Source organism: Molossus molossus, unplaced genomic scaffold (genome assembly GCF_014108415.1).
Source record: "Molossus molossus isolate mMolMol1 unplaced genomic scaffold, mMolMol1.p scaffold_m16_p_8, whole genome shotgun sequence".
Taxonomy (NCBI): Eukaryota; Metazoa; Chordata; class Mammalia; order Chiroptera; family Molossidae; genus Molossus; species Molossus molossus.
The window spans coordinates 96354525-96369245 of record NW_023425402.1 but is presented as its reverse complement, the minus strand read 5'-3'; the positions used below and the strand labels follow the sequence as shown (position 1 = coordinate 96369245).

At 40.4% G+C, this 14721-nt stretch overlaps 1 protein-coding gene across 1 annotated transcript in view; it reads right to left on the bottom strand.

The window, feature by feature from the left end:
• ADGB (androglobin) overlaps positions 1 to 14721 on the bottom strand; it is a 142756-nt gene that overhangs the window by 60840 nt on the left and 67195 nt on the right. The window contains exons 14-20 of the mRNA XM_036249050.1: positions 12949 to 12986; positions 11624 to 11809; positions 10789 to 10852; positions 7539 to 7641; positions 5190 to 5331; positions 3234 to 3348; positions 262 to 429 (exon numbers count right to left, since the gene is read on the bottom strand). Of these exons, the coding sequence (XP_036104943.1) occupies positions 262 to 429; positions 3234 to 3348; positions 5190 to 5331; positions 7539 to 7641; positions 10789 to 10852; positions 11624 to 11809; positions 12949 to 12986 (816 nt within the window). The remainder of the gene's footprint in view (positions 1 to 261; positions 430 to 3233; positions 3349 to 5189; positions 5332 to 7538; positions 7642 to 10788; positions 10853 to 11623; positions 11810 to 12948; positions 12987 to 14721) is intronic.

Genomic DNA, 14721 nt, shown 5'->3' with positions numbered 1-14721 from the left:
CAACCTGGGCGAGTGTCCTGACCAGGAATCGAACCAGCGACCTCTTGGTGCATGGGTAGATGCTCAACCACTGAGCCACACTGACCATGAGCCACACCGGCCAGATCAATAGCACATTCATTAACACATTTTTCTCATTCTGCCTACTCCATCATTTCTGCTTCCCAAAGTCACTTCCCCCGCAAATTGTCTCTATTGAAAATGTTTCTCAGGCTCTGATTTGGGGTCACTTTGTATAATGCATGTAGTGAGCGTGCTTACCCTGAAGTGCTGTGCGGTTAGCTCTTTGTTGTGCAGGGGCACCGGGTAGAGGGCTGTCTGCAGGTCCTTCAGAGCTGCAGAAAGTTTACCCTTATCTCTGAAATTAGCGATCACATTTCCAACAGCCTTCAAGATCATGAGAGACTGCTCCGTGAACCGGTAGCTCTCCTGTGAAGACAAAGCATCGCAGCCAGCCTCACTTTCATGTAATTGAATGTAATTAGGTTCTTAAAAGTGTGATTTGTTACATCTCTACTACATGGCTGATGCAATAGTTACTTATGGAGAAGGTATTTCATCAAGGCCGTTTGCTGGGTGATGCTGTCTCAGAGACGCAAAACAAGGAACATGTTTCCTGCTGTCGTGGGAACACACAGAGGACTACCTACCTGATATGGGGGCCAGGCGAGATTTCTCCGCAGCATCACTACCCAGACTGAGTTCTGAAGAATGTCTAGGGATTCGTCTGACAAACACCGTGTGGGGACAGATGGGCAGAGATGAGTTCAGGGAGAGAGCAATTGAGACTCAGAAGACAAGAGGGAGAATTAGTGTGGGCTGCTGGTTCCCTCCTGCTCTCAACGAGGAGGAAACGATGAAAGCGAGGAGATAGGGACATGGGAAAGCGCATGGAGGGTCCTCAAAAAGTTAAAAATGGAATGAACTATACCGTATGATCTAGCAATCCTGTTTCTGGGTCTATGTCCGAAAGAAATGAAAACAAAGTATTGAAGAGGTATCTGCTCTCTCATGTTCATTGCAGCATCATTCACATTAGCCAGGACATGGAAACACCTAAGTGTTCACACACACATACTCACTCACTCACTCACTCACACTCATAGAATGGAATATTATTCAGCCATGAGAAAGAAGAGAATCCTGGAATTGTGACAACATAAATGGACCTTGAGGACATTGTACCAAGTGAAATAAGTCAGACAGAGAAAGACAAGTACTACTTCAAACTATCACTTATAAGTAGAATCTTAAATAAGAAAACAAAACAAAAACCAGTCAAACGCAAAGAAACAGGGGCCAGGGGAGGGGGCAAACAGGGAGAGGTTGGTTAAAGGGTATAAACTTTCAGCAGACAGACGAGGAAGATCTGAGGACCTGACACTGTATTGTATCATTGGAATTTGCTAAGACAGTAGAACTTAAATGTTCTCACCAAAAAATAAAAAGGTGAATATGTGAGTTTATGGATGTGGTAATTAACTAGATAGGGCTATCCTTGACAATGTAAATATATATCAAATCACCACAATGTACACTTTACATATCTTACCATTGTATTTGTCAATTATACCTCAATAAAAGTGGGGGTGGGGGTAACAACTGGATGTCAGAGTGCAATTACTCTGTAGCTCGGAATAAAAAGGAGAAAACCCTGAGGAGTTTGCCCATTATCTCGACTGGTGTGTGGAGGGTAGCGGAGGAGTGGCCCAGAGCAGAGGGTGCTTGGAGGCAGCCTGCAGAGAGCGGAATTGGAGGGAAGCTTTGTAACAATGCCCATTCCCTTCCTTCCCCTGGTGGGCACCGCGGTGCAACCCTTGTTCCCTGGTGTCCTGGACAGCACGGATTCCCGGCTGGGTGAGAAGCTGATGAAAAGCAATGCAACTGACTTGCCAGCGACTTCTCCATCACCTCCTGCCAACTCCGCGAAGCCTCGGGAAGACTTCCTCCAGGGCGGCTCTCCCCGAGGGGCCATGGTCGTGAACCCCGCCTGCGCAGTGGGCAGCGCCGGGGGTGATCTGGCTCGGCTCGAAGGAGCTGGAGCCTCGCTGCTGTTGAACCAGCCTGTCCCCTTTCGCCTCTTCATTCGAGCTAGAGAACACTGGGGCCTGTCCTGGAACCCTAATAATTTGCATAAGATGGAGGAGCTGATAACCCCAGGAAGATATGAGTTCACAGATCTAAATAACTAAGCACCTAGGGAGTTAAAGCGCCTAATGAAAGAAACAAAGTAGATAATCCATGCTATCTAAAGCAGTTTTTTTTTTTTTTAAGAGAAGACAAAACAAGAATTAAAATAAGAGAATCGGGGTAAACACATTAAGGGAACGAGGGGCATCTGTTTACATGGTGGGCTCGCTGTCCACTGAGCAGGAGGGAGAGGCCTCGTGGGAGATGGTGCGGCCAAGACTGCAGGCGGCCACGGGGAGCCTGCTCAGCCACGGCCCAGGGGGGCAAACACGCGTAGCCACGTGTTCTGGGCCACGGAAACACAGCATGAGGGAGTTGGTCATCAACGCTGTTACTACCCTTACAGTCTGGCTGAGAAAATCCCATTTTATTAATATGCAAATGTGCTGTGTGGAGCCAGGTGAGGGGGAGGGATAAAGCTGACTTTTTATAGTGGGAGGTCCCCATGCAGATCTGTCCCCCAAATGTACATTCCTACATATTTAAAGAGGACGCCAGTTAGAGGACATCTAAAGCCAAGACGGCCTTCAGGGGAGCCGCTGACCCCATTCACCTCTCTCCTCTTTCAGAGACTAAGGAGAGGCCAGGAGCAGAGGAGAAAGTGAGGAAGTGATAGGAATCGTCCATGGATCCTCTCCCCCTGGACCCCAGGGGCACACACTTAAAGTTGTTTAGGCCCAGGGAGAGATAGAATGTCAACAGTTTAAACTGTATGAAGAGAAACTGCACTGACCCCTTCTACCTCCCAAAGGACCACAAGTGCTGCGGCATCTGTGTGCAACGTTAGACGAAACACAGTCTGAGAGAGCAGAGGTGGAGGTAGTTTTTGGAGAGGAGCTACAATTATTCGACTTGTGTCCCTACAGAGTTTAGAGTGTTTATCGTATGTGTCATATTCAAGAATTTCTTGCAAAATATACTTATGATAGTTTTTAAAGGTTACAAAAAATGGGTAAGTTGAATAGAAAATAAGAATATGGTTTAGTTTAATTTTTTGGAAAATAAGGCCCCCAGAAAAAAGTCACAGTGGCCAAAATATTTACCGGCTCAAAGTAGGGCAGCACCGTGTCCTCGTCGCCGATGACAAAACTTGCTGCACTGCAGACGTGTAAGGAGTGTCCCACCACGGAGCTTACAGTGAGGAGCAGCAGGTGTCTCCTGGGAAGGGGGGGTGAGAATGGGTGAGGACCAAGGGTTTCTTCTGGTGCAATTCTTGCTGTTGTGTGTTTCTTTATCTTTTTTATCCTCACCCAAGGACATTTTTTTCCATTTTTTGTTCAGATAGAGTGGGAGGGAGAAAGAGGGAGAGAGAGAGAGAAACATCGATGTGAAAGGGACACATCGAGTGGCTGCCACCTGCACAACCAACCAGGGCCGGGGACAAACTGCAACCAAGGTACATGCCCTTATCGGGAATCGAACCCGGGTCTCTCTGGACCGCAGGCCAACGCTCTAACCGCTGAGCCAAACCGGCCAGGGCTGTTGTGTGTTTCTTGCTGATCATCTGTGCTCAGAGTCAAACTTTAGTAAGCACTGAATTATTTAACACAAATGGAATAAAGACGTTTGCACTTTCACTGTAAGGAACCATCAGGCATCCCGGAATCTACATTTCACTAACCGTCAGGCAAAAATAGTTACACTAAGTGACACATGTACACACACTGGAGATACCTCCTCTACCCTGCAGTCACATTGTGAAAGGCTCCTCTTGATTTTTCCCTAATTCATAATTCGTGGTGGTGTAGGACTTTGTAGATTTCACAGTTATTTTCTCAGAAACACCTAATTTCATGAATGTTGCTTATGTCTCTCCTACCAGGTTGCAGTGGTATTGAGAGCAGGGACATTCATTTTCCCTCAATTATTGAGCAACTAGAGCATGTTCAAAATACACATGTTGACAGGTTATGCCCAGTGGAGGAAAACATTAAGAAGATTCTTTTTTTTTTAATTTTTTTTTTTTGTTACAGATGTTTCTCCTTTTCCCCACCATTGACACCTTCCTCCCCCTCCCCCCAACCCCGTCCCCAGCTTTGTTGTTCGTGTCCATCGGTTATGCGTACATGCATATAAGTCCTGTGGTTTACCTCTTCCCTCCTCCCATCCCTCCTCTGAGGGTTGTCCGTCTGTACCCTACTCCCATGTCTCTGGGTCTCCCTGTCCCTCTTTATTAGTTCCCGGACCTTAGTTATCTTGATGAACGAACACTCAGGAAGAGGGATGATTTCTCTCCAGGTCAGAGTTTTTAGGGCAGATGAGAGAAATATTAAAGTTTTAAAATTTGTTATTTTTGAGAAATATTAGATGCTTGCCACAGATTATTTTAGCATTTGATTTTGTGGCTTCTGCTTTTCTTTTTGGACCAGAGCCATAACTTGTCATTGATCAGATAGAATTAGCATGATTGATCTTGGGAAATCCAGGAAAAAAATTTATTTCATCTGAAATATGAGGTAATATTTTGCATTTTATTTATCAAAATGAAGAAAACTATTTGATTATACCCATTTTCTTTAAAATGGAAAATGTGATGCAATTAGTCAATTTTATCTTGATCACAAATAAAATTACAAGTGAAATTGAAAATAAACTACAGCTAAAACTATAGATTTGCAGGGGAAAAAGGCTCTGTTTCTCCATCTGTTTTAAATAAAATCATAATTCTTGCTAAGGAATATAATGACATTTATAAGAAAACTAAGAGGATTTTTCAATAAATGATTCTTAGCGAATGCTGGATTAAACAGGCTTCAACATATGTTTTACTAAAGAAATTACTAGACTGACAATTATGAATCTTCCAAAAGGGGCATTTATTTTACAGCATTTTAAAAAAATGTATTTGTCCCCAAGAACCATCATGATAGACCTGTTCTTCCTCAAATCACTTTAGAGAACACTATCTGAAGTTTCATATTGTTTGATTATTTAATAATTAATAGCTTAGTAGGCTTTAAAGGAATTCTTACTATGGGAAAAATAAAGCCATTCCTTACCCAATGGGCAGGCGAACCACAGACGCCTTGGTGTTGTAAGTGTGGATGGTCAGAATGAGATCACGTGGCTTCAGAGATTTCCAGGAAAACGTTTCCACTGTGAGCAGTCCGGGCTCGACGGGGGGGCTGTCCTTCGTAAGAGCTGGGAACAGCAAAAAGTGTTAGAAGTTTATTATTCGAGTGTAGCTAGCCTTCACTTCACAACATTAATAATAATAATGATAATAATAATAATAATAGTGATCATAATAATATCAAGAAATAGAGATGTTCTCAATGTTCATAAAACATTAGAAATTATTCTGGGTAAATAATTGTTGGAAATCATCCTCAAGTGGAACCCAGATCTTCCGCCCTGTCCTGTGTTCTTCCCCATAATCATCCCCCGGGCGAAGACCCCAGGAACGGGAGAGCCAGGAAAAGGAGGACAGAGCAGGACATCGCATCGCAGTATGCGATCATCCTTCTTATCTACGGTAGTAATTACCATATGCCTCGAGATGCAATTTAAAAAAAGGAACACAGACATCACACCTGGGAAGATAAGATATTTTCAGGAAGATCAAAATAGTCCATTGTTTACCTAAGTTTTTACTTTTGATTCTTAGCTTTGACTGGGTGTAGAAATAGCAAATAATGAACATTAATATTTAATTGTAATATTAAGTGTTTCCTCTAAAAATGAATAAAGAATATTGACTGTTCTTCATTTGTAGCTAAGGGTAAAATATTTTTTTAAATTTAAGAAAATATTTAGATAAAACTGATATATAATATTGCATTAGTTTAAGGTGAACAACATAATTATTTGATATATGATATATTGTGAAATGATCATCAAAATGAGTTCAGTTAACATTCATCACCACACATCTTTATTTTTTTTCTTGTGATGAGGACTTTTGAGATTTATTGTCCTAATAACTTTCAAATATACAATACAGTATTGTTAACTTTAGTCACTGTGCTACACATTAGACTTCTGGGACTTAGCTTTTTACCTTATTTCTAGATAACACTCAAACTGAGCATAATAAGGCCCAACATGACCTGAAACACCTCTATGCACATAGAATTTACATGTTTTAGGACATGCTGTGGCTTAGGAGCTCTTAGGTAGGTAGAAATACTAAGTCTGCACCACTAAAGCTTGACCAGTTTAATTAAACAGGTATCTATTGCCCACTCACTACATACTAGACACCATTCAAAACACTGGCTACATCTTGGTGAAAAATCATAGTCTCTGCCCTCAAATTTGGTAAGATACTCAATATTAAGCACTCAAAAATATTGATTGAACCTCTACAGTGCCAGGTACTGTTCGTCTGAGTTGGAGACAAATGATTTTGTGTACATGTGTGCAAGGGGCTGAGGAGAGCCCATTTGGGAAGGCGAGGCGGGTCATTTATGATTTTTTGTTTCTTCAGCGAAAACAGCAGCACACTCATCAGTTGGAAATGAGTAAGCATGAGAGTGCGTATTGGACACCTGAAGGGAGAGATGGAAGGTCTGAGACAGTCATCCAGAGAAGAGGGCGGGGAGAATCAAGGCGCTTGAGAAGTGTCATCAGTGCCCAGGGGCCTTTCTGAGATCTGTGGCCCTTGATTTAAAGTGGGGTTAGCTGGTATGGTTCTGTTTTTCCTTCAGTTACATTCAGCCGCTCTCATGTAACCGCAGGTTTGGTGCAGAGTTCCATTGTTGAGTTCAACCAATATTGTGATCTTCCCAGGAAAGTAAGACGAGCGGATAAAAAGAATTGTGTTGAGGTACATGTGAGAATGCAATCACAATGGTGGGCCATGGTAAATGTGCTGGGAATGAGGAGAGTGATGGAAAGAGAAAAAGCGGTGGGGTGGATGGATGTTGGTCCCAGTGGACTCAAACAGTCCAAGGAGCGAGATTCCAGAGAGAGGGAACTGGAGGACCAGGTGGTCGGAGAGCTTGAAGTTGAGATGGTGGAGATGATGCCGTTATTGGTACGATGAGTTCTAAAGTATACTCACGAAAGGAGGGGGCCAAAGTGGGATGAGGAAAATATCTTAAGAATTGTCAAAGTAAAGAAGAAAGGTTCATGTTCTTCAATAGATTTTGAAAGAATCAGAAACAGAGGGCCTGGGTGTGCCAGAGGTGAACAGATGACTGGGAAGAGGTGTGGGTGGTGAGAGAGAGCACAATGCCTGACGTCTGAGAGTAGGACGATCACAGGAGGTGGTGTGTCCCTCTCCCAGGGAGTCTGTAGAGGAAATGAATCCCTCATCCAGAGCCTAAAAATCGTATCATTGTATTTCCCCTGGAGAGAATGAAAGTGAGCTTGGCTTTCAGTCTATAACTTCAGAGTCCTCTTACCTCCAGATTCTCCCCAGCGTACCAACGCAGAAAAGCAAATGAGTAGTTCAATAGGTTTTAGACTATCCACAAATAGATAGTAGGACACACGCTCATCTGAGAACTGCAAGAGATCAGACCAACAACTGAACTTAATATTAGCCTACAAATGCTGTATTCCCCACTTCTCATAATAATTCAATACCTAATATTTACAGAGAACGTACTCTGTTCTAGACACCACAAAAAATGCTTTACAGGTTTCATGATATGAAGAAAATCATAGCAAGTGAATGTTGTCTGGGTCTGCAGGGCCTGCGTGGGACTGGTCCCATAGCAGGTAGTCAAAGCTGGTCTCCATGAGTAACGAGAAAGGATATGCTTGTCCCAGGAATGACGAAGAGAAGAGGAGACTGCACCAAGGCTGAGCACTGCTCAGGGAATGGGTCCCCGATATGCAGAGAGGCCACAGAGTGACTTTGGCAAAGAATGGAAGTGTCTAATAGAACATACTCAGGTATTTACAGGGTGTCATGTGATATTGACCCTCTCCTTCCTTCTTTCTACAAGACCTTCAGAAATATGTCCATTACATGCTAATGCACCAGGCTGGATTTTTGTGTTGGACATGTAAGAAAGTACTGAGCAAAACCAAAAATTCCCTTAGAGGACAGCCATATAAGAGTTACATGTAGAATCCATCTTATAGGGTACTACTAATATCCGTAATTATGGATGAAGAAACTGAAACACAGAGAAGGTAAGTAATTTCCAAAGGTCACAGAGCTTGCAAGTAGCAAAGCTGAGATTCAAAAATAGGTCTTTCTGTCTGCCTGACTCCAAGACTAGTAATATCGACAGTTGTGCTATGATTGCATCTCAAATCCTCAGTGCTTCAACATAATTTTGACTGATGGTATATGGTAAATGTGTTAAATTGATTTAACTGTCACTATGCTTTAAAAGCTTTTCACATTATTTTACTACAATATTTAAATAACCAGTTAAAATATGAAAGAAAAAACCTCTCATAATACTGTGAAAAATGAAACCTTGTTATTTAATCAAATGTAACAAGATTGCTAGAAATGCTTGATAGAATGTAACAGTGGTTCAATGATGGCTTCCCCTAGTATTTTGCAATATTTCGCATTTGATGCTTTATTTCCTTTGTTTCTGTTTAGCTACATGTTGGGATAGAGACCATTGTTTCAAATGTTCACTATTTAAACCTATAAAGGACCCTGGATTGACTCGCCCTATGCGTATGCCTGAGTGGATTATCCAAGCAGAGTTCATTTACTGTCAGCTTTAAAAATCTGAGAATTTGGGGGTAGGATGGTCCTGGAGATCACATGAGAGGACAGCCCTGGTGCTACACAAGACAGCTTTGGGAGCCCCTGCCTCACCCCAACACTGAGCACCAAGGGGACATCTAAGGAAGGTGCCCAGGAGAGGCCTCAGGCTCCATGCCCCCAGCTTATTGGGCAGTACTGTGGCCACTAGAATCAGAAATCCCGGCCTCAGGCCACAACCAATCCTTCCTTTGGGGCCACACTAAAGGTCGTTGAGTTTGGGTTCCAACAAACTTTAAGAAAAAGTTATCATTTTCTCATATCATTGATGTTTTTAAAAAATCAGGGTAATGAAGAGACTCATATAGAGGTGCCATCGTTTTATTTTACCAAGCTGGGACTTTAAACGAAAAAAATATATATTTACCATCACTTCATAAAAATAGGATCAGCATAAAGAACAGTTGGCCATTTTTCAAACACATACACATATATATTAGGATGGTGATGTATAATAAATGCCCATATGCAAACTGCTCTCAGTAACTAATAATGACAGCCAACATTTATTTTCACTTACTAAGTAACAGGCAGAAGAAGTAACACTTCTAAGTGTTTTACATACATTATCCCATTTATTCCCCAACTTTGTTGTGTGGGTCTCTTACTACTGTCATTTTACAGAGAAGAAAACAAAGGCAAAGAGAACTTAACTAAGCTCCTCAGAATCCCTCCCCGAATGGAGCACAGATTCCAAACCAGACTGTTGCTCCAGACTGTTGTTCTGCTTCTTCCAAAGGCCCCCCTGTGAGAACAGCACCCGCTCCACGCCACGCAACCCCGTCCTCGGGACGCTTGTGCCACTCACTAGTTTGGTGATCTTGGGCAATTTACTCAACCTTGGTCTGCCTCAGCTTTCCTATCTGCAAAGTCATGATAACAATAGTCTTTTCATAGGGTGTGCCATGAGGGGTTAAGGTGATGAAGAGCTTAGTTCAGGGATGGCAATAAAGTAAGCAGCCAGCTATAAATGACTGTCATTTATTTTTACAAATCGTTTGAACATGGATATATTGCTAAGCTAATTGTAAGCTGTGTATTACTCTCATGTCATACTCTGGGTTCAGTTATTTCCAACGAAAAGTTTTGTTATTTTCATAAAGTCAAAGCATTCCTTTGGGTGTTTTCATAGATACACTCTCCAAGACTTGGTTGTACATTGTTTCCGCTACCCTCACCCGGAGTCACTACTGCAGATTTGATACTTTCAAAGCAGGCAACCAACCACATAACACCTCTTAAGGAACGATCAAAGCTTTTCGCTTTCTGTGTTTTCATCTAATCCAAGTGCAATGGAAAGTCATCTAGAAGATTCCTGACTTCCCCCAACTCTGCCTGCTGCTCACGCCACGTGGGACTATCCCTGGGGCAGAGGGCAGCTTGTACGGCCCATGCAGGCAACAGGCAGGTTTCAGGGCAATTTACTTTCCCAGAATGGGTTTCCTAGTTTTCCAAAAAATTCCACTCAAGGTGACATTTGTTAATTTATTCATTCATCAATATTTTATTGAGTTCCCACCTCATGCCAGTACTGATATTGCCTAAAGAGGCTGACATCACGTGGGTGGGTGGGTGGACGGGCATATACTTCCGTAAACAATTAATTGAAATCAAATATAGTGAATTGATTTATGCTTCTCCTTCATTTATTCCTAAATCAAAACTCTCTTAATGTGAATTTCTATAATAATGAACCACTGCAACATAATCAGATGGATTCCACTTGGGGATAAGAGGTAGCAGAATTTTGCTTGTTATATGGATAATAATGATCTGGAAACCTTAAGAATTAATTTTAAAATATATTATGTCACAAGTTCAGAAATGCTAAATTTAAGTGTATTTTTACTATCACGATTCTATCAAAGATTTAAGTGTAAGACGGGAAAGAGAAGACAAGATCATACTATATTTACCTTAAATTCTGATTTTTGAAAGTTAAAGCAATATGAATTTGGCTTGTGGAAAATGAATAGATTCCTGAAAAACATTATTTATTACAGGTTATTGTCATTATATGCAATAGACTATTATTACACGTTAAATTTGTTAGACTCAGTTATGGGCAGAACAAGGCAAAGACAGATGAAAGTTACAAAATAATAACACAGAGACAAGAAAAGTGGTTGTCAGGGGCTGAGGGGTGGGAGAATAGGGAAAGGTTAATAAAATGGTACAAACTTTCGGTGCTAAGATAAATAAGGTTTGAAGATCTAATAGTATGTGACATGCTGGCGATGGTGGATAACACTGAATTGTATAATTGAAATTTACTAAGAGACTAGAACTTAAATGTTCTCATTAAAAAAGGTAAATATGTGAGGTAATAAATACATTAACTTGATAGGGGGGAATCTTTCATAATGTATTCATATACCAATTCAAAACCATGTACACTTTAAATATATCAAAATTTTATTTGTCAATTATACCTTACTAAATCTAGGAAAAATAACAACTCTATTAAAATAATTGCCTGAAAGAGACAAAAATGATCTCAGTGGATAACTGCTTTTATCTTAATTAACAAATAAGTCTTTGAGGATAAGCTAAAACTGGCCTAAAAAATGGGTTGGCTCTTAATGTTCTGTGTGAACAATCAACTTAGACATTTTTCCTTCTAACAATTTTGTTTGATATTATATCAACACCAGACTAATATTGGCTTAACTCTTTTAAATAATAGCTAGAAATTAATAGTTTATATATGCACTATATTAAATGCACACACACACACACACACATACTTACTGAAAACATACACAGAAGTCTTCAAAATCTAACCATATTTCTTTAGAAACACTAGTATTCATTGCTATAAGATCCTCCTGTGATTTATCTGGTATTGTTGGCATCACGCCGAGCAAATCTTTTTCCAAACTGAATCTGTCAATTGTACGGGCTGGTTCATTCAATCCAAGGTCTATTAGTTCTTCTGTGCATGGAAGAAGACAACCATGTCAAACACACCTATGTTGTTAAGTATTAAGTTATTAAGGCATGGAAAATTAGAGAGGGAGGTTCACGTATCAAAGTCTATTTTTTTTTTTTATCCTCACCCGAGGACATTTTTCCATTTTTTGTTCAGGTAGAGTGGGAGGGAGAGAGAGGAACAGAGAGATAAGAGAAACATCGACGTGAAAGGAACACATCGAGTGGCTGCCACCCGCACGACCGACCAGGGCCGGGGACAAACTGCAACCAAGGTACGTGCCCTTAGCGGGGACCGAACCCGGGTCTCTCTGGACTGCAGGCCGACGCTCTAACCGCTGAGCCAAACTGACCAGGGCTCAAAGTCTATTTTTGAGAAAACATTACTGAGATAATCATTTCCATGTAGGCCTCACATTTGTGGAGGTCCCTACAGAGACACATTTTCACACACTCAAAAAATGTATTCATAACATGTGCATGATAGAGTCTTTAGAAATTTCTAATTCCTTTCGTAAATTTGCACACAGATGCTTTAGAGATTATAAAGTTATAACAGAAATCAGCTGGTTTTCAATACCTTGGGAATTGAAAAAAAGTACATTAAAAAACCAATTTTAATGCACTTAAAAACTGCTCTAGATAGACTTATTCATACAACAGGGGATGACTCAGACAACAGAAGGAGAAATGAGAACTTGAAAGATCTATTATAATTAATGTATTTCAGTAAGAAACTTTATTGGTCCCCACAGTTGGTGATTACCTGATCTTGTTTCATGCTCATCAAGTAATTCCATAAAATTCTTACAGACTTCTTAAACCTAAGTTTTCTACCTAACACTTTTTTGGGATTTGAGGTTGGGACAAGTCTTCTTTATTTAGGAACTAGAAATTTGCAATAGATTTAGTGCTTTGATCACCACATGCATGCATTAAAACACTCAAATTTTACTCGTGGAACTAATCAGACAATCTTTTATTTTAACTTTAAGCTTGAATGAAAACAAGTGAGATTATCTGATTTTCCAGCCCAGGGCAGATTAGACTCATTACATCACAGGAGACACTGGAGAGAGGCTTCCGAGAGCCAGGAGGAGAACACACAGCTGTCAAGAAGCAACAGTCATGACAAGATTATTAATTTACCTTTTCCATGCGTAACTTGTAAAGCAATGTTACCCTGGGGATTGAAAAAAAGTACATTAAAAAACCATTTATAAATTCAACAAAACATGATAGTTGTGCAGTGCCACAGTTTTTAAAAGAGTTAATACAGTCTTCTAAACACTGAGGAAATACATTTCTGAAAATACTTACTAAAGCAAACAGCAAAACAGAGAGTTTGTTTTTAACCTTAAAATTCAAAAGATGTGAATTTGATTAAATGCTTCATGGAAGGTTTAAGTTTGACATTAAAATACAGAATACCTGAGTGTATTAAATGAATTAATCTCACAATAAAAGTTAAATTGAGACAATAACAACCCTAAGTAGATATATAACTTAGTACCGGCACCTATTATTAATATGGATGGAATATAATGAGCGTATGATTGGCAATTAATGGACAGAGCCTAGAAAAAACTGGTTTTGAATAATAAAAATGATTCCCCCAAATATTAACAGAAATTAGGTCAAATTCACATTTAACTCTGTTTCCTTTTGAACACAATTAAAATAAGTATAAACGTTAAAATGGTGTACATGTGTACATCCTGATAATGGGTAATGTCGACAATACTTTGGATGGTATAAAGTGAAAATACAATAAAGACAACTGGATACTAAGTGCTGGTGAGAAGGAAGCCCACATAAGCCTTAGGACCCCAGAAACAATTAGCAGGTATCTGAGAAGTACAGGATGAGATAGGGGCTGAAAATCCAGGAATGGGTTGAATATCTCTGTAAAGAACAGATCAATCTCCAGTTCTCTCTCATCCACTTAACACCTAGTGTTGTTCTGCTTGAACGGGACACTGGAGGTGGCTACGAGTGAAGAAATTGCAGGGGAGACCTGCAGATCTCCGTTCACAGGCACCATGGAAAGCAGGGGAGTCTACAGTATAGAGAAGAGAAGGGTTAAGTAAAGGTCCATGTGCCGAACCTTGGCTTCAATAACACTGATGGATAAGAGTGTGCCTATCCCTGTGACTCCATCCCACCTCAGTAGGGAGATTGGAAGACCCTCAAGTGGATAAACTGCCAAAGCCCAGGGAAAACCTCAGGGCATCTAACATTTGGAGCTAATGCACCCCCAAATGACGCTCTTTCATCCCCAGTTATCCTGAATTAAAGCTCCCAGTGGACAAGGTCTGTCAAGGTCATAATGCTGCTTCCAATGGGTAGCTCTTTATGGTCATAAATTCTTTAAATGTATATATTCAGCAAAGTTTCACAAGACAACTGAGGAATGATTCTTATATAGTACAAAAAACAAGTGGGTGTGGGTGGGAAGATTCATAGAAAACAAACGAGCAGGAGAAAATTTTAAGTTAGTAACTATCAGAAAACCAAGAGGATATTCATCTATTAAATAATAAACATCTGCAAAAATGTAATCAAGAACAAAAGAGAGCTCTTAGAAACTAAAATATATTCAATAGAAAGTGTGGCTGGTAGAGTTGACACAAGACAAAGAGACTAAAACTGTAACCTGGAGAAGGAAACATAGGGGGGGAGATTTCTTTGCTATGGCACCAAAAGCACAGACAACAAAAGTAAAACAGATAAATTGGACCACATCAAAAAAAAAAAAAAAAAAAAAAACCCAAACAAACAAACAACAAACGCCTGTTACTTAAAGGTCACAATCAATAGAGTGAAAATGCAACCTACACAGTGAAAGAAATTATTTGCAAATCATGTATCTGATAGAGGGTTAACATAAAAACATATAAAGAAGTTGTACAAGTTGT